The 22,806-nt window shown below is 46.8% G+C and overlaps 1 protein-coding gene across 3 annotated transcripts in view; it reads left to right on the plus strand.

Annotated features, from left to right (window-relative positions):
- LOC115117283 (probable E3 ubiquitin-protein ligase MID2) overlaps positions 1-22,806 on the plus strand; it is a 223,742-nt gene that overhangs the window by 187,795 nt on the left and 13,141 nt on the right. For all 3 annotated transcript variants that reach the window (XM_065018309.1, XM_065018307.1, XM_065018308.1), the window contains one exon: positions 10,941-11,102. In XM_065018309.1, the coding sequence (XP_064874381.1) occupies positions 10,941-11,102 (162 nt within the window). The remainder of the gene's footprint in view (positions 1-10,940; positions 11,103-22,806) is intronic.

The raw sequence follows: 22,806 nt of genomic DNA on the forward strand, positions 1-22,806 counted from the left end.
TCTCTCTCTCTCTCTCTGTCTCTCTCTCTCACACTTTATTTTCAAATTCTTTAAGGATCGGTGTAATCTGAGAGAAATATGTGTCTCTATCATGGTCATACATTGGGCAGGAGGTTAGGAAGTGCAGGCGGTGTGCACATAGCCTGTCTTCTCTTGAGAGCCAGGTCTGCCTTCGGCGGCCTTTCTCAATAGCAAGGCTATGCTCACTGAGTCTGTACATAGTCAAAGCTTTGGGTCAGTCACAGTGGTCAGGTATTCTGCCACTGTGTACTCTCTGTTTAGGGACAAATAGCATTCTAGTTTGCTCTGTTTTTCTGTTCATTCTTTCCAATGTGTCAAGTAATTATCTTTTTTGTTTTCTCAAGATTTGTTTGGGTGTAATTGTGCATCTGTCCTGTGGCTCTGAGGGCTCTGTTTTTCTATCTATCTCTCCCACAGCTGCGCACAATAAAAAGATAATAGATGAAAATAAATCTGCTGTTTTGGTTCGTTGCACCAGTCTGCCTCAGGACAGAATGTTGATTCGTTGCACCAGTCTGCCTCAGGACAGAATGTTGATTCGTTGCACCAGTCTGCCTCAGGACAGAATGTTGATTCGTTGCACCAGTCTGCCTCAGGACAGAATGTTGATTCGTTGCACCAGTCTGCCTCAAGACAGAATGTTGATTCGTTGCACCAGTCTGCCTCAGGACGTTGCACCAGTCTGCCTCAGGACAGAATGTTGATTCGTTGCACCAGTCTGCCTCAGGACAGAATGTTGATTAATTGCACCAGTCTGCCTCAGGACAGAATGTTGATTAATTGCACCAGTCTGCCTCAGGACAGAATGTTGATTAATTGCACCAGTCTGCCTCAGGACAGAATGTTGATTAATTGCACCAGTCTGCCTCAGGACAGAATGGATTGTTGCACTAGTCTTAGGACAGAATGTTGATTAACCAGTCTGCATCAGGACAGAATGTTGATTAATTGCACCAGTCTGCCTCAGGACAGAATGTTGATTAATTGCACCAGTCTGCCTCAGGACAGAATGTTGATTAATTGCACCAGTCTGCCTCAGGACAGAATGTTGATTAATTGCACTAGTCTGCCTCAGGACAGAATGTGGATTCGTTGCACTAGTCTGCCTCAGGACTGAATGCTGATTCGTTGCACCAGTCTGCCTCAGGACAGAATGCTGATTCGTTGCACCAGTCTGCCTCAGGACAGAATGTTGATTCGTTGCACCAGTCTTCCTCAGGACAGAATGTTGATTCGTTGCACCAGTCTGCCTCAGGACTGAATGCTGATTCGTTGCACCAGTCTGCCTCAGGACAGAATGTTGGTTCATTGCACCAGTCTTCCTCAGGACAGAATGTTGATTCGTTGCACCAGTCTGCCTCAGGACAGAATGTTGATTCGTTGCACCAGTCTGCCTCAGGACAGAATGTTGATTCGTTGCACCAGTCTGCCTCAGGACAGAATGTTGGTTCGTTGCACCAGTCTGCCTCAGGACTGAATGCTGATTCGTTGCACCAGTCTGCCTCAGGACAGAATGTTGGTTCGTTGCACCAGTCTGCCTCAGGACAGAATGTTGATTCGTTGCACCAGTCTGCCTCAGGACAGAATGTTGATTCGTTGCACCAGTCTTCCTCAGGACAGAATGTTGATACTGTTATTATCACAATCTATGAATGTTAGTGTGAGGCCTGAGATTAGAGCATTGCATCATGGTATGTGTTCCAAATGGCACCTTATTCCCTACGGTCCCTGGTCAAAAGCAATGCACTAATATAGGGAATAGGGTGTCATTTGGAATGCAGGCAAAGGTCACATCTCATCTGAGTGAGTACACAGTCAGTAGGCCTGTTCTCTGTCTCTGCACCTGAGATAGCCTGGCTGCGGAGTTTGATAACTCAGAATTACTATTTAGAATGGCTCATTACAACTGGAGGGATGTTTAGCTAGCTATTAGAGGCTCCATCTACACAGAGTTTCAGGCTTCAGGCCTGGCTACAGCCCCATGGTGATGTGCAGCTATAAACATCCAACTGTTACCAGAGATGGTACACAAAATGAATCCATAACGTCAGCATTTATCGTCATAACAACTAACTACAGTATGTAGTATTGTTTACTGCAGTACACTGTAGGGTAATGTTGTTTACTGTAATACTGTAGGGTAGAGTTTTTACTGTAATGTAGTGCTGTTTACTGTAATACTGTAGGGTAGTGTTGTTTACTGTAATACTGTAGGGTAGAGTTTTTACTGTAATGTAGTGCTGTTTACTGTAATATTGTAGGGTAGTGTTTTTACTGTAATACTGTAGGGTAGTGTTGTTTACTGTAGTACTGTAGGGTAGTGTTGTTTACTGTAATACTGTAGGGTAGTGTTTCCTGTAATACTGTAGGGTGGTGTTGTTTACTGTAATACTGTAGGGTAGTGTTGTTTACTGTAGTACTGTAGGGTAGTGTTTCCTGTAATACTGTAGGGTAGTGTTGTTTACTGTAATACTGTAGGGTAGTGTTGTTTACTGTAATACTGTAGGGTAGTGTTGTTTACTGTAATACTGTAGGGTAGTGTTGTTTACTGTAGTACTGTAGGGTAGTGTTTCCTTTACTGTAAGTGTTTACTGTTTACTGTACTGGGTAGTGTTGTTTACTGTAATACTGTAGGGTTTACTGTGTTGTTTACTGTAGTACTGTAGTGTTGTTTACTGGGTAGTGTTGTTTCCTGTAATACTGTAGGGTAGTGTTGTTTACTGTAATACTGTAGGGTAGTGTTGTTTACTGTAGTACTGTAGGGTAGTGTTGTTTACTGTAGTAGTTTGTTTACTGTAATACTGGGTAGTGTTGTTTACTGTAATACTGTAGGGTAGTGTTGTTTACTGTAGTACTGTAGGGTAGTGTTGTTTACTGTAGTACTGTAGGGTAGTGTTGTTTACTGTAATACTGTAGGGTAGTGTTGTTTACTGTAATACTGTAGGGTAGTGTTGTTTACTGTAATACTGTAGGGTAGTGTTGTTTACTGTAGTACTGTAGGGTAGTGTTGTTTACTGTAATACTGTAGGGTAGTGTTGTTTACTGTAATACTGTAGGGTAGTGTTGTTTACTGTAATACTGTAGGGTAGTGTTGTTTACTGTAGTACTTTAGGGTAGTGTTGTTTACTGTAATACTGTAGGGTAGTGTTGTTTACTGTAATACTGTAGGGTAGTGTTTACTGTAGTACTTTAGGGTAGTGTTGTTTACTGTAGTACTGTAGGGTAGTGTTGTTTACTGTAATACTGTAGGGTAGTGTTGTTTACTGTAATACTGTAGGGTAGTGTTGTTTACTGTAATACTGTAGGGTAGTGTTGTTTACTGTAGTACTGTAGGGTAGTAGTGTTTACTGTTTACTGTAGTACTGTAGGGTGTAGTGTTTACTGTAATACTGTAGGGTAGTGTTGTTTACTGTAGTACTTTAGGGTAGTGTTGTTTACTGTAATACTGTAGGGTAGTGTTGTTTACTGTAATACTGTAGGGTAGTGTTTACTGTAGTACTTTAGGGTAGTGTTGTTTACTGTAGTACTTTAGGGTAGTGTTGTTTACTGTAATACTGTAGGGTAGTGTTTACTGTAGTACTGTAGGGTAGTGTTGTTTACTGTAGTACTTTAGGGTAGTGTTGTTTACTGTAGTACTGTAGGGTAGTGTTTGCTGTAGTACTGTAGGATAGTGTTTACTGTAATACTGTAGGGTAAGTGAAGTACTGTCGGATTGATTAGGTGGCTTGATTAGTTCCCTGTTTACATAATGGATCTCAAACACACTAACACACACACTAACACACACATTTACACACACACTAACACACACACCAACACACACATTTGCACACACACTAACACACACACCTCTTTTATGTTGCAGCATCAAAGCCTGTGTCTAAAGCAGCCCTGCTCTCCTTCCATAATGCTTTGTGTTTTTCTCTGCTTTCATGTGCCCACCGTAGCTTGGAATGGGTCTCAATTAGCACCCTGTTCCCTACATAGTCCACCACTTTTGTCCAGGGCCATTTGGGACGCACACCGGATGCTCTGTCTCAATTCATCCTTTTTCAATTACTCTCATCCTCTCTCCTCAAGACCATGGACCTTCTCCTCCAATACAATTAGGTTAGAATGGAGGCAAGGAGAAAGGAGACAAGGGCGACGAGGTAAGGAGAGAGGAGGGAAGTAGAGAGGAGGCAAGGAAAGAGGAGAGAGGTTAAGAGGATGAGAGGAGAAAGGATGAGAGGAGAGGGGATGAGAGGAGAGGGGATGGGAGGAGAGGGGTTGAGAGGGGATGGGATGAGAGGAGAGGGGATGGGATGAGAGGAGAGGGGATGGGATGGGATGGGAGAGGGGATGGGAGGAGAGGGGATGGGAGGAGATGGGATGGGAGGAGAGGGGATGGGATGGGAGGAGAGGGGATAGGATGGGAGGAGAGGGGATGGGAGGAGAGGAGAGGGGACGGGAGGAGAGGAGACGGGACGGGAGGGAGGAGAGGGGGACGGGAGAAGAGTGGGCGGGAGAAGAGGGGACGAGAGGAGAGGGGACGGGAGGAGAGGGGACGGGATGGGCGGAGAGGGGATGATAGGAGAGGAGATGGGAGGAGAGGGGATGAGAGGAGAGGGGATGAGAAGAGAGGGGGTGAGAGGAGAGGGGATGGGAGGAGAGGGAATGGGAATGGGAGTAAAGGAGAGGGGATGAGAGGAGAGGAGAGGGGACGAGAGGATGAGAGGTGTTGTGTTATAAGTCACGTAATGATGTTGTTGGGTTATAAGTCTGTATCTCTAGGTCTCTATAACAGTATGCATCTCTAGGTCTCTATAACAGTCTGTATCTCTAGGTCTCTATAACAGTAGGTCTGTATAACAGTCTGTATCTCTAGGTCTCTATAACAGTCTGTATCTCTAGGTCTCTATAACAGTATGTATCTCTAGGTCTCTATAACAGTAGGTCTGTATAACAGTATGTATCTCTAGGTCTCTATAACAGTATGTATCTCTAGGTCTCTATAACAGTAGGTCTGTATAACAGTCTGTATCTCTAGGTCTCTATAACAGTATGTATCTCTAGGTCTCTATAACAGTCTGTATCTCTAGGTCTCTATAACAGTCTGTATCTCTAGGTCTCTATAACAGTAGGTCTCTATAACAGTCTGTATCTCTAGGTCTCTATAACAGTCTGTATCTCTAGGTCTCTATAACAGTATGTATCTCTAGGTCTCTATAACAGTATGTATCTCTAGGTCTCTATAACAGTATGTATCTCTAGGTCTCTATAACAGTAGGTCTGTATAACAGTCTGTATCTCTAGGTCTCTATAACAGTATGTATCTCTAGGTCTCTATAACAGTCTGTATCTCTAGGTCTCTATAACAGTCTGTATCTCTAGGTCTCTATAACAGTAGGTCTCTATAACAGTCTGTATCTCTAGGTCTCTATAACAGTCTGTATCTCTAGGTCTCTATAACAGTATGTATCTCTAGGTCTCTATAACATGTAGGTCTCTATAACAGTAGTCTGTATCTCTAGGTCTCTATAACAGTCTGTATCTCTAGGTCTCTATAACAGTAGGTCTCTATAACAGTCTGTATCTCTAGGTCTCTATAACAGTCTGTATCTCTAGGTCTCTATAACAGTCTGTATCTCTAGGTCTCTATAACAGTAGGTCTCTATAACAGTCTGTATCTCTAGGTCTCTATAACAGTCTGTATCTCTAGGTCTCTATAACAGTAACATGTATCTCTAGGTCTCTATAACAGTATGTATCTCTAGGTCTCTATAACAGTGTATCTCTAGGTCTCTATAACAGTCTGTATAACATCTCTAGGTCTCTATAACAGTATGGTCTCTATAACAGTATGTATCTCTAGGTCTCTATAACAGTCTGTATCTCTAGGTCTCTATAACAGTCTGTATCTCTAGGTCTCTATAACAGTCTGTATCTCTAGGTCTCTATAACAGTCTGTATCTCTAGGTCTCTATAACAGTATGTATCTCTAGGTCTCTATAACAGTATGTATCTCTAGGTCTCTATAACAGTATGTATCTCTAGGTCTCTATAACAGTATGTAGGTCTCTATAACAGTCTGTATCTCTAGGTCTCTATAACAGTCTGTATCTCTAGGTCTCTATAACAGTCTGTATCTCTAGGTCTCTATAACAGTAGGTCTCTATAACAGTATGTATCTCTAGGTCTCTATAACTCTATCTAACAGTATGTATCTCTAGGTCTCTATAACAGTATGTATCTCTAGGTCTCTATAACAGTATGTATCTCTAGGTCTCTATAACAGTCTGTATCTCTAGGTCTCTATAACAGTAGGTCTCTATAACAGTCTGTATCTCTAGGTCTCTATAACAGTCTGTATCTCTAGGTCTCTATAACAGTATGTATCTCTAGGTCTCTATAACAGTCTGTATCTCTAGGTCTCTATAACAGTATGTCTGTCTCTATAACAGTATCTCTAGGTCTCTCTATAACAGTCTGTATCTCTAGGTCTCTATAACAGTCTGTATCTCTAGGTCTCTAACAGTCTGTCTCTCTAGGTCTCTATAACAGTCTGTATCTCTAGGTCTCTATAACAGTATGTATCTCTCTGGTCTCTATAACAGTAGGTATCTCTAGGTCTCTATAACAGTCTGTATATCTAGGTCTGTATAACAGTCTGTATCTCTAGGTCTCTATAACAGTATGTATCTCTAGGTCTCTATAACAGTAGGTCTCTATAACAGTCTGTATCTCTAGGTCTCTATAACAGTCTGTATCTCTAGGTCTGTATAACAGTAGGTCTCTATAACAGTCTGTATCTCTAGGTCTCCATAACAGTCTCTATCTCTAGGTCTCTATAACAGTAGGTCTCTATAACAGTATGCATCTCTAGGTCTCTATAACAGTCTCTATCTCTAGGTCTCTATGACAGTAGGTCTCTATAACAGTCTGTATCTCTAGGTCTCTATAACAGTCTCTATCTCTAGGTCTCTATAACAGTAGGTCTCTATAACAGTCTGTATCTCTAAGTCTCTATAACAGTATGTATCTCTAGGTCTCTATAACAGTAGGTCTCTATAACAGTATGTATCTCTAGGTCTCTATAACAGTATGCATCTCTAGGTCTCTATAACAGTCTGTATCTCTTGGTCTCTATAACAGTAGGTCTCTATAACAGTCTGTATCTCTAGGTCTCTATAACAGTATGTATATCTAGGTCTCTATAACAGTATGTATCTCTAGGTCTCTATAACAGTAGGTCTGTATAACAGTATGTATCTCTAGGTCTCTATAACAGTAGGTCTCTATAACAGTATGTATCTCTAGGTCTCTATAACAGTAGGTCTCTATAACAGTATGTATCTCTAGGTCTCTATAACAGTAGGTCTCTATAACAGTATGTATCTCTAGGTCTCTATAACAGTCTGTATCTCTAGGTCTCTATAACAGTATGTATTTCTAGGTCTCTATAACAGTAGGTCTCTATAACAGTATCTATCTATAGGTCTCTATAACAGTATGTATCTCTAGGTCTCTATAACAGTCTGTATATCTAGGTCTCTATAACAGTAGGTCTCTCTAACAGTAGGTCTGTATAACAATATGTATCTCTAGGTCTCTATAACAGTATGTATCTCCAGGTCTCTATAACAGTATGTATCTCTAGGTCTCTATAACAGTATGTATCTCTAGGTCTCTATAACAGTAGGTCTCTATAACAGTATGTATCTCTAGGTCTCTATAACAGTAGGTCTCTATAACAGTCTGTATATCTAGGTCTCTATAACAGTAGGTCTGTATAACAGTCTGTATCTCTAGGTCTCTATAACAGTAGGTCTCTATAACAGTATGTATCTCTAGGTCTCTATAACAGTCTGTATCTCTAGGTCTCTATAACAGTATGTATCTCTAGGTCTCTATAACAGTCTGTATCTCTAGGTCTCTATAACAGTATGTATCTCTAGGTCTCTATAACAGTCTGTATCTCTAGGTCTCTATAACAGTCTGTATCTCTAGGTCTCTATAACAGTATGTATCTCTAGGTCTCTATAACAGTATGTATCTCTAGGTCTCTATAACAGTATGTATCTCTAGGTCTCTATAACAGTCTGTATCTCTAGGTCTCTATAACAGTATGTATCTCTAGGTCTCTATAACAGTAGGTCTGTATAACAGTATGTATCTCTAGGTCTCTATAACAGTAGGTCTGTATAACAGTCTGTATCTCTAGGTCTCTATAACAGTATGTATCTCTAGGTCTCTATAACAGTAGGTCTGTATAACAGTATGTATCTCTAGGTCTCTATAACAGTCTGTATCTCTAGGTCTCTATAACAGTAGGTCTCTATAACAGTCTGTATCTCTAGGTCTCTATAACAGTCTGTATCTCTAGGTCTCTATAACAGTAGGTCTGTATAACAGTATGTATCTCTAGGTCTCTATAACAGTCTGTATCTCTAGGTCTCTATAACAGTAGGTCTCTATAACAGTCTGTATCTCTAGGTCTCTATAACAGTATGTATCTCTAGGTCTCTATAACAGTAGGTCTGTATAACAGTATGTATCTCTAGGTCTCTATAACAGTCTGTATCTCTAGGTCTCTATAACAGTCTGTATCTCTAGGTCTCTATAACAGTCTGTATCTCTAGGTCTCTATAACAGTAGGTCTGTATAACAGTCTGTATATCCAGGTCTCTATAACAGTATGTATCTCTAGGTCTCTATAACAGTATGTATCTCTAGGTCTCTATAACACTATGTATCTCTAGGTCTCTATAACAGTATGTATCTCTAGGTCTCTATAACAGTCTGTATCTCTAGGTCTCTATAACAGTATGTATCTCTAGGTCTCTATAACAGTCTGTATCTCTAGGTCTCTATAACAATATGTATCTCTAGGTCTCTATAACAGTATGTATCTCTAGGTCTCTATAACAGTCTGTATCTCTAGGTCTCTATAACAGTCTGTATCTCTAGGTCTCTATAACAGTAGGTCTCTATAACAGTCTGTATCTCTAGGTCTCTATAACAGTAGGTCTGTATAACAGTCTGTATCTCCAGGTCTCTATAACAGTATGTATCTCTAGGTCTCTATAACAGTATGTATCTCTAGGTCTCTATAACAGTCTGTATCTCTAGGTCTCTATAACAGTATGTATCTCTAGGTCTGTATAACAGTAGGTCTGTATAACAGTCTGTATCTCTAGGTCTCTATAACAGTAGGTCTCTATAACAGTATGTATCTCTAGGTCTCTATAACAGTATGTATCTCTAGGTCTCTATAACAGTATGTATCTCTAGGTCTCTATAACAGTCTGTATCTCTAGGTCTCTATAACAGTAGGTCTCTATAACAGTAGGTCTCTATAACAGTAGGTCTTTATAACAGTAGGTCTCTATAACAGTAGGTCTCTATAACAGTTGGTCTCTATAACAGTCTGTATATCTAGGTCTCTATAACAGTAGGTCTGTATAACAGTCTGTATCTCTAGGTCTCTATAACAGTAGGTCTCTATAACAGTATGTATCTCTAGGTCTCTATAACAGTATGTATCTCTAGGTCTCTATAACAGTCTGTATCTCTAGGTCTGTATAACAGTATGTATATCTAGGTCTCTATAACAGTCTGTATCTCTAGGTCTCTATAACAGTCTGTATCTCTAGGTCTCTATAACAGTAGGTCTGTATAACAGTATGTATCTCTAGGTCTCTATAACAGTATGTATCTCTAGGTCTCTATAACAGTATGTATCTCTAGGTCTCTATAACACTATGTATCTCTAGGTCTCTATAACAGTATGTATCTCTAGGTCTCTATAACAGTCTGTATCTCTAGGTCTCTATAACAGTATGTATCTCTAGGTCTCTATAACAGTCTGTATCTCTAGGTCTCTATAACAATATGTATCTCTAGGTCTCTATAACAGTATGTATCTCTAGGTCTCTATAACAGTCTGTATCTCTAGGTCTCTATAACAGTCTGTATCTCTAGGTCTCTATAACAGTAGGTCTCTATAACAGTATGTATCTCTAGGTCTCTATAACAGTATGTATCTCTAGGTCTCTATAACAGTAGGTCTGTATAACAGTCTGTATCTCTAGGTCTCTATAACAGTAGGTCTGTATAACAGTCTGTATCTCCAGGTCTCTATAACAGTATGTATCTCTAGGTCTCTATAACAGTATGTATCTCTAGGTCTCTATAACAGTCTGTATCTCTAGGTCTCTATAACAGTATGTATCTCTAGGTCTGTATAACAGTAGGTCTGTATAACAGTCTGTATCTCTAGGTCTCTATAACAGTAGGTCTCTATAACAGTATGTATCTCTAGGTCTCTATAACAGTATGTATCTCTAGTTCTCTATAACAGTATGTATCTCTAGGTCTCTATAACAGTCTGTATCTCTAGGTCTCTATAACAGTAGGTCTCTATAACAGTAGGTCTCTATAACAGTAGGTCTTTATAACAGTAGGTCTCTATAACAGTAGGTCTCTATAACAGTTGGTCTCTATAACAGTCTGTATCTCTAGGTCTCTATAACAGTCTGTATCTCTAGGTCTCTATAACAGTATGTATCTCTAGGTCTCTATAACAGTAGGTCTCTATAACAGTCTGTATCTCTAGGTCTCTATAACAGTAGGTCTCTATAACAGTCTGTATCTCTAGGTCTCTATAACAGTATGTATCTCTAGGTCTCTATAACAGTATGTATCTCTAGGTCTCTATAACAGTATGTATCTCTAGGTCTCTATAACAGTCTGTATCTCTAGGTCTCTATAACAGTCTGTATCTCTAGGTCTCTATAACAGTAGGTCTCTATAACAGTATGTATCTCTAGGTCTCTATAACAGTCTGTATCTCTAGGTCTCTATAACAGTATGTATCTCTAGGTCTCTATAACAATATGTATCTCTAGGTCTCTATAACAGTCTGTATCTCTCTCCAGGTCTGTATAACAGTGTGGACAGTTGGATGATTGTCCCCAACATCAAGCAGAACCACTACACGGTGCACGGCCTGCAGAGTGGAACACGTTATGTCTTCTTTGTCAAGGCCATCAACCAGGCAGGCAGCCGCAACAGTGAACCAGCCCGCCTCAAAACCAACAGTAAGTCCCCCCAGTCCTCTGGTCCCTTCAGTCTGCCTCAAAACCAACAGTAAGTCCCCCAGTCCTCTGGTCCCTTCAGTCTGCCTCAAAACCAACAGTAAGTCCCCCAGTCCTCTGGTCCCTTCAGTCTGCCTCAAAACCAACAGTAAGTCCCCCAGTCCTCTGGTCCCTTCAGTCTGCCTCAAAACCAACAGTAAGTCCCCCAGTCCTCTGGTCCCTTCAGTCTGCCTCAAAACCAACAGTAAGTCCCCCAGTCCTCTGTCCCTTCAGTCTGCCTCAAAACCAACAGTAAGTCCCCCAGTCCTCTGGTCCCTTCAGTCTGCCTCAAATCCAACAGTAAGTCCCCCAGTCCTCTGGTCCCTTCAGTCTGCCTCAAAACCAACAGTAAGTCCCCCAGTCCTCTGGTCCCTTCAGTCTGCCTCAAAACCAACAGTAAGTCCCCCAGTCCTCTGTCCCTTCAGTCTGCCTCAAAACCAACAGTAAGTCCCCCAGTCCTCTGGTCCCTTCAGTCTGCCTCAAAACAAGCAGTAAGTCCCCCAGTCCTCTGGTCCCTTCAGTCTGCCTCAAAACAAGCAGTAAGTCCCCCAGTCCTCTGGTCCCTTCAGTCTGCCTCAAAACCAACAGTAAGTCCCCCAGTCCTCTGTCCCTTCAGTCTGCCTCAAAACCAACAGTAAGTCCCCCAGTCCTCTGGTCCCTTCAGTCTGCCTCAAATCCAACAGTAAGTCCCCCAGTCCTCTGGTCCCTTCAGTCTGCCTCAAAACCAACAGTAAGTCCCCCAGTCCTCTGGTCCCTTCAGTCTGCCTCAAAACCAACAGTAAGTCCCCCAGTCCTCTGTCCATTCAGTCTGCCTCAAAACCAACAGTAAGTCCCCCAGTCCTCTGGTCCCTTCAGTCTGCCTCAAAACAAGCAGTAAGTCCCCCAGTCCTCTGGTCCCTTCAGTCTGCCTCAAAACAAGCAGTAAGTCCCCCAGTCCTCTGGTCCCTTCAGCCCGCCTCAAAACCAACAGTAAGTTCCCCAGTCCTCTGGTCCCTTCAGTCTGCCTCAAAACCAACAGTAAGTCCCCCAGTCCTCTGGTCCCTTCAGTCTGCCTCAAAACAAGCAGTAAGTCCCCCAGTCCTCTGGTCCCTTCAGTCTGCCTCAAAACCAACAGTAAGTCCCCCAGTCCTCTGGTCCCTTCAGTCTGCCTCAAAACCAACAGTAAGTCCCCCAGTCCTCTGGTCCCTTCAGTCTGCCTCAAAACCAACAGTAAGTCCCCCAGTCCTCTGTCCCTTCAGTCTGCCTCAAAACCAACAGTAAGTCCCCCAGTCCTCTGGTCCCTTCAGTCTGCCTCAAAACAAGCAGTAAGTCCCCCAGTCCTCTGGTCCCTTCAGTCTGCCTCAAAACAAGCAGTAAGTCCCCCAGTCCTCTGGTCCCTTCAGTCTGCCTCAAAACAAGCAGTAAGTCCCCCAGTCCTCTGGTCCCTTCAGTCTGCCTCAAAACCAACAGTAAGTCCCCCAGTCCTCTGGTCCCTTCAGTCCGCCTCAAAACCAACAGTAAGTTCCCCAGTCCTCTGGTCCCTTCAGTCTGCCTCAAAACCAACAGTAAGTCCCCCATTCCTCTGGTCCCTTCAGTCTGCCTCAAAACAAGCAGTAAGTCCCCCAGTCCTCTGGTCCCTTCAGTCTGCCTCAAAACAAGCAGTAAGTCCCCCAGTCCTCTGGTCCCTTCAGTCTGCCTCAAAACCAACAGTAAGTCCCCCAGTCCTCTGGTCCCTTCAGCCCGCCTCAAAACCAACAGTAAGTTCCCCAGTCCTCTGGTCCCTTCAGTCTGCCTCAAAACCAACAGTAAGTCCCCCATTCCTCTGGTCCCTTCAGTCTGCCTCAAAACAAGCAGTAAGTCCCCCAGTCCTCTGGTCCCTTCAGTCTGCCTCAAAACCAACAGTAAGTCCCCCAGTCCTCTGGTCCCTTCAGTCTGCCTCAAAACCAACAGTAAGTCCCCCAGTCCTCTGGTCCCTTCAGTCTGCCTCAAAACAAGCAGTAAGTCCCCCAGTCCTCTGGTCCCTTCAGTCTGCCTCAAAACAAGCAGTAAGTCCCCCAGTCCTCTGGTCCCTTCAGTCTGCCTCAAAACAAGCAGTAAGTCCCCCAGTCCTCTGGTCCCTTCAGTCTGCCTCAAAACCAACAGTAAGTCCCCCAGTCCTCTGGTCCCTTCAGTCTGCCTCAAAACCAACAGTAAGTCCCCCAGTCCTCTGGTCCCTTCAGTCTGCCTCAAAACAAGCAGTAAGTCCCCCAGTCCTCTGGTCCCTTCAGTCTGCCTCAAAACAAGCAGTAAGTCCCCCAGTCCTCTGGTCCCTTCAGTCTGCCTCAAAACAAGCAGTAAGTCCCCCAGTCCTCTGGTCCCTTCAGTCTGCCTCAAAACAAGCAGTAAGTCCCCCAGTCCTCTGTCCCTTCAGTCTGCCTCAAAACAAGCAGTAAGTCCCCCAGTCCTCTGGTCCCTTCAGTCTGCCTCAAAACAAGCAGTAAGTCCCCCAGTCCTCTGGTCCCTTCAGTCTGCCTCAAAACAAGCAGTAAGTCCCCCAGTCCTCTGTCCCTTCAGTCTGCCTCAAAACCAACAGTAAGTCCCCCAGTCCTCTGGTCCCTTCAGTCTGCCTCAAAACAAGCAGTAAGTCCCCCAGTCCTCTGGTCCCTTCAGTCTGCCTCAAAACAAGCAGTAAGTCCCCCAGTCCTCTGGTCCCTTCAGTCTGCCTCAAAACAAGCAGTAAGTCCCCCAGTCCTCTGGTCCCTTCAGTCTGCCTCAAAACCAACAGTAAGTCCCCCAGTCCTCTGGTCCCTTCAGCCCGCCTCAAAACCAACAGTAAGTCCCCCAGTCCTCTGGTCCCTTCAGGTTGCCTCAAAACCAACAGTAAGTCCCCCAGTCCTCTGGTCCCTTCAGTCTGCCTCAAAACCAACAGTAAGTCCCCCAGTCCTCTGGTCCCTTCAGTCTGCCTCAAGACCAACAGTAAGTCCCCCAGTCCTCTGGTCCCTTCAGCCCGCCTCAAAACCAACAGTAAGTCCCCCAGTCCTCTGGTCCCTTCAGTCTGCCTCAAAACCAACAGTAAGTCCCCCTGTCCTCTGGTCCCTTCAGCCCGCCTCAAAACCAACAGTAAGTCCCCCAGTCCTCTGGTCCCTTCAGTCTGCCTCAAAACCAACAGTAAGTCCCCCAGTCCTCTGGTCCCTTCAGCCCGCCTCAAAACCAACAGTAAGTCCCCCAGTCCTCTGGTCCCTTCAGTCTGCCTCAAAACCAACAGTAAGTCCCCCAGTCCTCTGGTCCCTTCAGCCCGCCTCAAAACCAACAGTAAGTCTGTTGCCCCACCATACCGCCAGGCTCCCGGCCCTGTTGCCCCACCATTCCGCCAGGCTCCCGGCCCTGTTGCCCCACCATACCGCCAGGCTCCCGGCCCTGATGCCCCACCATACCGCCAGGCTCCCGGCCCTGTTGCCCCACCATACCGCCATGCTCCCGGCCCTGTTGCCCCACCATACCGCCAGGCTCCCAGGCTCCCGGACCTGTTGCCCCACCATACCGCCAGGCTCCCGGCCCTGTTGCCCCACCATACCGCCAGGCTCCCGGCCCTGTTGCCCCACCATACCGTGGTCCCTCCAGACCCTGTCTTCACAGCTGCTTACCTCAGCCTGGGGCTCTCCTCTCTGGGTAGACCCACTGGCCCCTGGCCTGCAATTAGACCAGTTCTTCCAGACATTAGAGAACAGCCACTGGCTAGATAGATGAGAGAAAAGGCTTTCCCTCTCTCTCACTCCCTCTTTCCCTCCCTCTCCCTCCCTCCCTCTTTCCCTCTCTCTCTCCCTCTCTCTCCCTCCCTCCCTCCCTCTTTCCCTCCCTCCCTCCCTCCCTCCCTCTCTCCTCCCTCCCTCCCTCCCTCCCTTCCTCCCTCCCTCCCTCCCCCTCTCTCTCTCTCTCTCTCTCTCTCTCTCTCTCTCTCTCTCTTCCTCCCTTCCTCCCTCCCTCTCTCTCTTTCTCTCTCTCTCTCCCTCCCTCCCTCCCTCTCTCTCTCTCTCTCTCTCTCTCTCTCTCTCTCTCCCCTCCCTCCCTCCCTCTTTCCCTTTCTCTCCCTCCCTCCCTCCATCCCTCCCTCCTTCCCCTCCTCTCTCTCTCTCTCTCTCTCTCTCTCTCTCTCTCTCTCTCTCTCTCTCTCCCTCCCTCTCTCTCTCTCCCTCCCTCTCTCTCTCCCCTCCCTCCCTCCCTCTTTCCATTTCTCTCTCTCCCTCCCTCTCCCTCCCTCCCTCTCTCTCTCTCTATCTCTCTCTCTCTCCGTCCTGGTCACACAATAGGTTGGCTAATGCCAAGATCTCTCCCTTCTCAAGTACAACATCACACCTCTACAGCCCTGCCTGTCTGCCTCTCTCTCGCCCAGGGCTTCAATTACTTACAAATGCCCCTGTTACAGCCGGATAGGTGCTGACAGCACATGGATTATTGCATCAGAGAGGCTATGGAGTCACCCGGGGGGAGGTTTAGAGGTGAAACACAAGGTATCTGTAGCTAGCAGTGAGTTAGCATGTCCTCCCTCTCTCATCCCTTTGTCACTCTCTCATCCCTCCGTCACTCTCTCATCCCTCCCTCATCCTTCCGTCCCTCTCTCATCCCTCCGTCCCTCTCTCATCCCACCGTCCCTCTCTCATCCCTCTAATCCCTGTCGGTGGAGCCGTAGGCTGCCAAAGGTTTATCACTGGGCCCAGCAGCTAGGCTAAGCTGTCTCACACACACACACACTGTCTCGCTGTATCTCTCGTTATGGTGCCTGCTGGCTTGCGCCCGCAGCATCAGCCAAGCCTTGGCATGCAGTCCTCTGTCTCTCCTCCCCTCCTCTCCCCTCCTCCCCTCCTCTCCTCTTCTCTCGCCTCCCCTCCTCCTCTTCTCCTGTCCCCTCCTGTCCCCTCCTCCCCTCCCCTCCTCTCTTCTCCTCTCCTCTACTCTCGCCTCCCCTCCTCTTCTCCTGTCCCCTCCTCCCCTCCCCTCCAATTCTCACTTCCCCTCCTCTCCTCTTCGCCTCCCCTCCTCCTCTTCTCCTGTCCCCTCCTGTCCCCTCCTTTCTTCCCATCCTCCCCTCTACTCTCGCCTCTCCTCCTCCTCTTCTCCTGTCCCCTCCTCCCCTCCAATCCTCGCTTCCCCTCCTCTCCTCTTCGCCTCCCCTCCCCCTCTTCTCCTGTCCCCTCCTCCCCTCCCCTTCTCTCTTCTCCTCTCTCCTCTTCCCCCCTCCTCCTCTTCTCCTCCCCTCCTCCCCTCCCCTCCTCTCCCCTCCTCCCCTCCTTTCTTCCTGTCCTCTCCTCTTCGCCTCTCCTCCTCCTCTTCTCCTGTCCCCTCCTCCCCTCCAATCCTCACTTCCCCTCCTCTCCTCTTCGCCTCCCCTCCTCCTCCTCTTCTCCTGTCCCCTCCTTTCTTCCCATCCTCCCCTCTACTCTCGCCTCTCCTCCTCCTCTTCTCCTGTCCCCTCCTCCCCTCCAATCCTCGCTTCCTCTCCTCTCCTCTCCTCTTCGCCTCCCCTCCCCCTCTTCTCCTGTCCCCTCCTCCCCTCCCCTTCTCTCTTCTCCTCTTCTCCTCTTCGCCTCCCCTCCTCCTCTTCTCCTCCCCTCCTCCCCTCCCCTCCTCTCCCCTCCTCCCCTCCTTTCTTCCCGTCCTCCCCTCTCCTCTTCGCCTCTCCTCCTCTTCTCCTGTCCCCTCCTCCCCTCCAATCCTCGCTTCCCCTCCTCTCCTCTTCGCCTCTCCTCCTCCTCTTCTCCTGTCCCCTCCTCCCCTCCCCTCCTCTCTTCCCCTCCTCTCCTCTTCGCCTCTCCTCCTCCTCTTCTCCTGTCCCCTCCTCCCCTCCAATCCTCGCTTCCCCTCCTCTCCTCTCCTCTTTGCCTCCCCTCCCCCTCTTCTCCTGTCCCCCCCTCCCCTTCTCTCTTCTCCTCCTCTCCTCTCCCCTCATCCTCTTCTCCTGTTCCCTCCTCTCTCCTCTCATAGATACTGTATATATATATATATATATATATATATATATAGAGAGAGAGAGAGAGAGAGAGAGAGAGATGAATAGATTAGTGTAGCAGCCTGTCCCACTTTAGCTCTCAGATTTAATGCAGATTAAGCCCTGTATACTATACTGGATTGGCACCTGGCATTTCTCTTCATTATCAGAATCAGTCAACTAGCATAATAACCCAACAGATAGATGCTATTCTTTCTCTCTCTGTCTCTCTCTCTCTGTCCCTCTGTCTCTCTCTCTGTCCATTTCTTTCTCTCTGTCTGTTTCTCTCTCTCTCTGTAATTAGTATACACAGAAGAAGCTCTTCACTAGCATGTAGAGGTAGAGAGAAAATGGGTCACAACAATCAGGAAACATTCATGGTGTTTGGTTGGTCCCCCTCCTCAAGCACACAGCGAGCAGCCATTGAGAAGCCTTTAAGTACCACAGGATAAGTTTTAGTCAAAGCCTGAGGCCTCAGCAGTAAGATGGGAGGATTTTTTGTGGGGTTGTTGTCATATTTGGCTGGGCAAGAAGCGGCTTAGAGATTTTAGCTTTAGCTTGTCACTTTTCAGGGTTGCTGAAACACGTTTCACAAATAACAGTGACATGTAATGTTTGGAACGTGAGCACTGTACTCTGGATGGGTATACTGTACTCTGGATACTGTACTCTGGATGGGTATACTGTACTCTGGATACTGTACTCTGGATGGGTATACTGTACTCTGGATACTGTACTCTGGATGGGTATACTGTACGCTGGATACTGTACTCTGGATGGGTATACTGTACTCTGGATACTGTACTCTGGATACTGTACTCTGGATGGGTATACAGTACTCTGAATACTGTACTCTGGATGGGTATACTGTACTCTGGATGGGTATACTGTACTCTGGATACTGTACTCTGGATGGGTATACTGTACTCTGGATGGGTATACTGTACTCTGGATGGGTATACTGTACAGAGGGTGGGCTGTTATCTACACTATTACTAGGTCATCATTTAAGACAATTAGACATACATAGAATCACTTGATGTACTTATAAAGGCTGTAACTTCACATTGACAGGCTCGGACATTCATCATCATTCTCAGTAGAAAAAGGGTTCATCAATGAATAACACTGGTGTAGGGAGGATGGAGGAGGAAGATGGATATATAGGCAGGAGGAGGAGGGATATATAGGGAGGAGGAGAAGCGATATATAGAGAGGAGGAGGAGGAGGGGAGACATATGGAGGAGGAGGGATATATAGGGAGGAGGAGGAGGAGGGAGGAGGAGGAGGGATATATAGAGAGGAGGAGGGATATATAGAGGATGAGGAGGAGGAGACATGGGGAGGAGGAGGAGTAGGAGGGGAGACATAGGGAGGAGGAGGGATATATTAGGGAGGAGGAGGGATATATAGGGAGGATGAGGAGGGATATATAGGGAGGAGGAGGGAGACATGGGGAGGAGGGGAGGAGGAGGAGGAGGGATATATAGGGAGGAGGAGGAGGGATATAGGGAGAGAGGAGGAGGAGGGATATATAGAGAGGAGGAGCGGGATGAGGGATATATAGGGATGAGGAGGGATATATAGGGAGGAGGAGGAGGGATATATAGAGAGGAGGAGGGATATATAGGGAGGAGGTGGAGGGATATATAAGGAGGAGGAGGAGGGATATATAGAGAGGAGGAGGGATTATAGGGAGGAGGTGGAGGAATATATAGAGAGGAGGAGGGATTATAGGGAGGAGGTGGAGGAGGGATATATAGGGAGGAGGAGGAGGGATATATAGAGAGGAGGAGGAGGAGGGGAAGACATAGGGAGGAGGAGGGATATATAGGGAGGAGGTGGAGGAATATATAGAGAGGAGGAGGGATATATAGGGAGGAGGAGGAGGGATATATAGAGAGGAGGAGGGATATATAGGGAGGAGGAGGGATATATAGGGAGGAGGAGGAGGAATATATAGAGAGGAGGAGGAGGAGGGGAAGACATAGGGAGGAGGAGGGATATATAGGGAGGAGGAGGAGGGATATATAGAGAGGAGGAGGAGGGGAGGGAAGACATAGGGAGGAGGAGGGATATATAGGGGAGGAGGTGGAGGAATATATAGAGAGGAGGAGGGATATATAGGGGGGGGAGGAGGAGGAGGGATATATAGAGAGGAGGAGGGATATATAGAGAGGAGGAGGAGGGATATATAGGGAGGAGGAGGAGGGATATATAGGGAGGAGGTGGAGGAATATATAGAGAGGAGGAGGGATTATAGGGAGGAGGAGGAGGAGGGATATATAGGGAGGAGGAGGAGGGATATATAGAGAGGAGGAGGAGGGATATATAGAGAGGAGGAGCGGGATGAGGGATATATAGGGATGAGGAGGGATATATAGGAGGAGGAGGAGGAGGGATATATAGAGAGGAGGAGGGATATATAGGGAGGAGGTGGAGGGATATATAAGGAGGAGGAGGAGGGGATATATAGAGAGGAGGAGGGATTATAGGGGGAGGTGGAGGAATATATAGAGAGGAGGAGGGATTATAGGGAGGAGGTGGAGGAGGGATATATAGGGAGGAGGAGGAGGGATATATAGAGAGGAGGAGGAGGAGGGGAAGACATAGGAGGGGGGAGGAGGAGGGGATATATAGGGAGGAGGTGGAGGATATATAGAGAGGAGGAGGGATATATAGGGAGGGAGGAGGAGGGATATATAGAGAGGAGGAGGGATATATAGGGGGAGGAGGAGGGATATATAGGGAGGAGGAGGAGGAATATATAGAGAGGAGGAGGAGGAGGGAAGACATAGGGAGGAGGAGGGATATATAGGGAGGAGGAGGAGGGGATATAGAGAGGAGGAGGAGGAGGGGAAGACATAGGGAGGAGGAGGGATATATAGGGAGGAGGTGGAGGAATATATAGAGAGGAGGAGGGATATATAGGGAGGAGGAGGAGGAGGGATATATAGAGAGGAGGAGGGATATATAGAGAGGAGGAGGAGGGATATATAGGGAGGAGGTGGAGGAATATATAGAGAGGAGGAGGGATTATAGGGAGGAGGAGGAGGAGGGATATATAGGGAGGAGGAGGAGGGATATATAGAGAGGAGGAGGGATATATAGGGAGGAGGAGGAGGAGGGATAGGGATATAGGGAGGAGGAGGAGGGATATATAGGGGAGGGAGGAGGAGGGATATATAGAGGGAGGAGGAGGAGGGATATATAGGGATGAGGAGGAGGGATATATAGGGAGGAGGAGGAGGAGGGATATATAGGGAGGAGGAGGAGGGATATATAGAGAGGAGGAGGGATATATAGGGAGGAGGAGGAGGAGTGATATATAGAGAGGAGGAGGAGGGATATATAGGGAGGAGGAGGAGGAGGGATATATAGGGAGGAGGAGGAGGGATATATAGGGAGGAGGAGGAGGGATATATAGAGAGGAGGAGGGATATATAGGGGAGGAGGGAGGAGGAGTGATATATAGAGAGGAGGAGGAGGGATATATAGAGAGGAGGAGGGATATATAAGGAGGAGGAGGAGGAGTGATATATAGAGAGGAGGAGGAGGGATATATAGGGAGGAGGAGGAGGGATATATAGGGAGGAGGAGGGATATATAGGGAGGAGGAGGAGTGATATATAGAGAGGAGGAGGAGGGATATATAGAGAGGAGGCGGAGGGATATATAGGGAGGAGGAGTGATATATAGGGAGGAGGAGGAAGGATATGTAGGGAGGAGGAGGAAGGATATGTAGGGATGAGGAGGAGGGATGCAGAAGGAGGATGTTGGTGGGGGTTGAGGGATGCATTGCAGAGGGTTTCTCCTGGTCTGGTAGGCCTTGTTCTTTGGGGCAGTGTCCTTGTGCTTTCTGCTTGTCTCTCTGACCCTCAGCCTGCAACCATGGCACATCATCTCACTGCCCTCCCTATCTCCTCCTTCTCCTCCATGCCATCTGTCCACCTCTCTGTCTGCGTGTCCTGAGGGTAGTCTCAGGTCTCTCTCTCTCTCTCTCTCTCTCCTGTTGCAGGGAGCGTGATAGTGTCAGCCAGACTCCCTCTCCTTGCCTCTGACAGGTTTACTCCAGCACATAATCCCAAACACTGCACTCATAAAGTGTGTGTGTTTGTGCTTTTGAAATGCATTTTTCAATCATTTCCCTTCCTCTGATAGCTCCAGCGCTTTAGATACACAACCAGAACGGGTACACAGAAACACATTGCTCCGGCTTTCATTTCCATCTCCTCAGTGCCTCAACAATACACAGACACTAATAGACCGGTGAGCATCAATCAATTACACGTCTGTCATTTATAAAATATTGTAGGAAAGATGAAATGTCTAATCCTAGTTGTGAAAAAATCCCATGTCTGTTCCCTCAAATTGTTGTATTATTTATCCCGCGGAGGGAAGCCCTTCAACTATGGACTGACAACTCTATCCTCTCTGACATCTCTCCCTATGTCCCGAATGACACCTCTGTCCTCTCTGACATCTCTCTCTGTGTCCCAAATGACACCTCTGTCCTCTCTGACATCTCTCTCTGTGTCCCAAATGACACCCCTGTCCTCTCTGACATCTCTCTATGTGTCCTAAACGACACCTCTATCCTCTCTGACATCTCTCTCTGTGTCCCAAATGACACCTCTGTCCTCTCTGACATCTCTCTCTGTGTCCCGAATGACACCTCTGTCCTCTCTGACATCTCTCTCTCCCTGTGTCCCAAATGACACCTCTGTCCTCTCTGACATCTCTCTCTATGTCCCATATGACACCTCTGTCCTCTCTGACATCTCTCTCTGTGTCCCAAATGACACCTCTGTCCTCTCTGACATCTCTCTCTGTGTCCCAAATGACACCTCTGTCCTCTCTGACATCTCTCTCTCTGCCCCAAATGACACCTCTGTCCTCTCTGACATCGCTCTCTCTGTCCCAAATGACACCTCTGTCCTCTCTGACATCTCTCTCTGTGTCCCATATGACACCTCTGTCCTCTCTGACATCTCTCTTGGTGTCCCAAATGACACCTCTGTCCTCTCTGACATCTCTGTGTCCCATATGACACCTCTGTCCTCTCTGACATCTCTCACTGTGTCCCAAATGACACCTCTATCCTCTCTGACATCTCTCTCTGTGTCCCAAATGACACCTCTGTCCTCTCTGACATCTCTCTCTGTGTCCCAAATGACACCTCTGTCCTCTCTGACATCTCTGTGTCCCATATGACACCTCTGTCCTCTCTGACATCTCTCTGTGTCCCAAATGACACCTCTGTCCTCTCTGAAATATCTCTCTGTGTCCCATATGACACCTCTGTCCTCTCTGATATCTCTTTCTCTGTCCCAAATGACACCTCTGTCCTCTCTGACATCTCTCTCTGTGTTCCAAATGACACCTCTATCCTCTCTGACATCTCTCTCTCTGTGTCCCAAATGACACCTCTGTCCTCTCTGACATCTCTCTCTGTGTCCCATATGACACCTCTGTCCTCTCTGACATCTCTCTCTGTGTCCCATATGACACCTCTATCCTCTCTGACATCTCTCTCTGTGTCCCAAATGACACCTCTGTCCTCTCTGACATCTCTCTCTCTGTCCCAAATGACACCTCTGTCCTCTCTGACATCTCTGTGTCCCAAATGACACCTCTGTCCTCTCTGACATCTCTCTCTGTGTCCCAAATAACACCTCTGTCCTCTCTGACATCTCTGTTTCCCAAATGACACCTCTGTCCTCTCTG

The sequence above is a fragment of the Oncorhynchus nerka genome, linkage group LG5, assembly GCF_034236695.1.
Source record: "Oncorhynchus nerka isolate Pitt River linkage group LG5, Oner_Uvic_2.0, whole genome shotgun sequence".
Classification (NCBI taxonomy): domain Eukaryota; kingdom Metazoa; phylum Chordata; class Actinopteri; order Salmoniformes; family Salmonidae; genus Oncorhynchus; species Oncorhynchus nerka.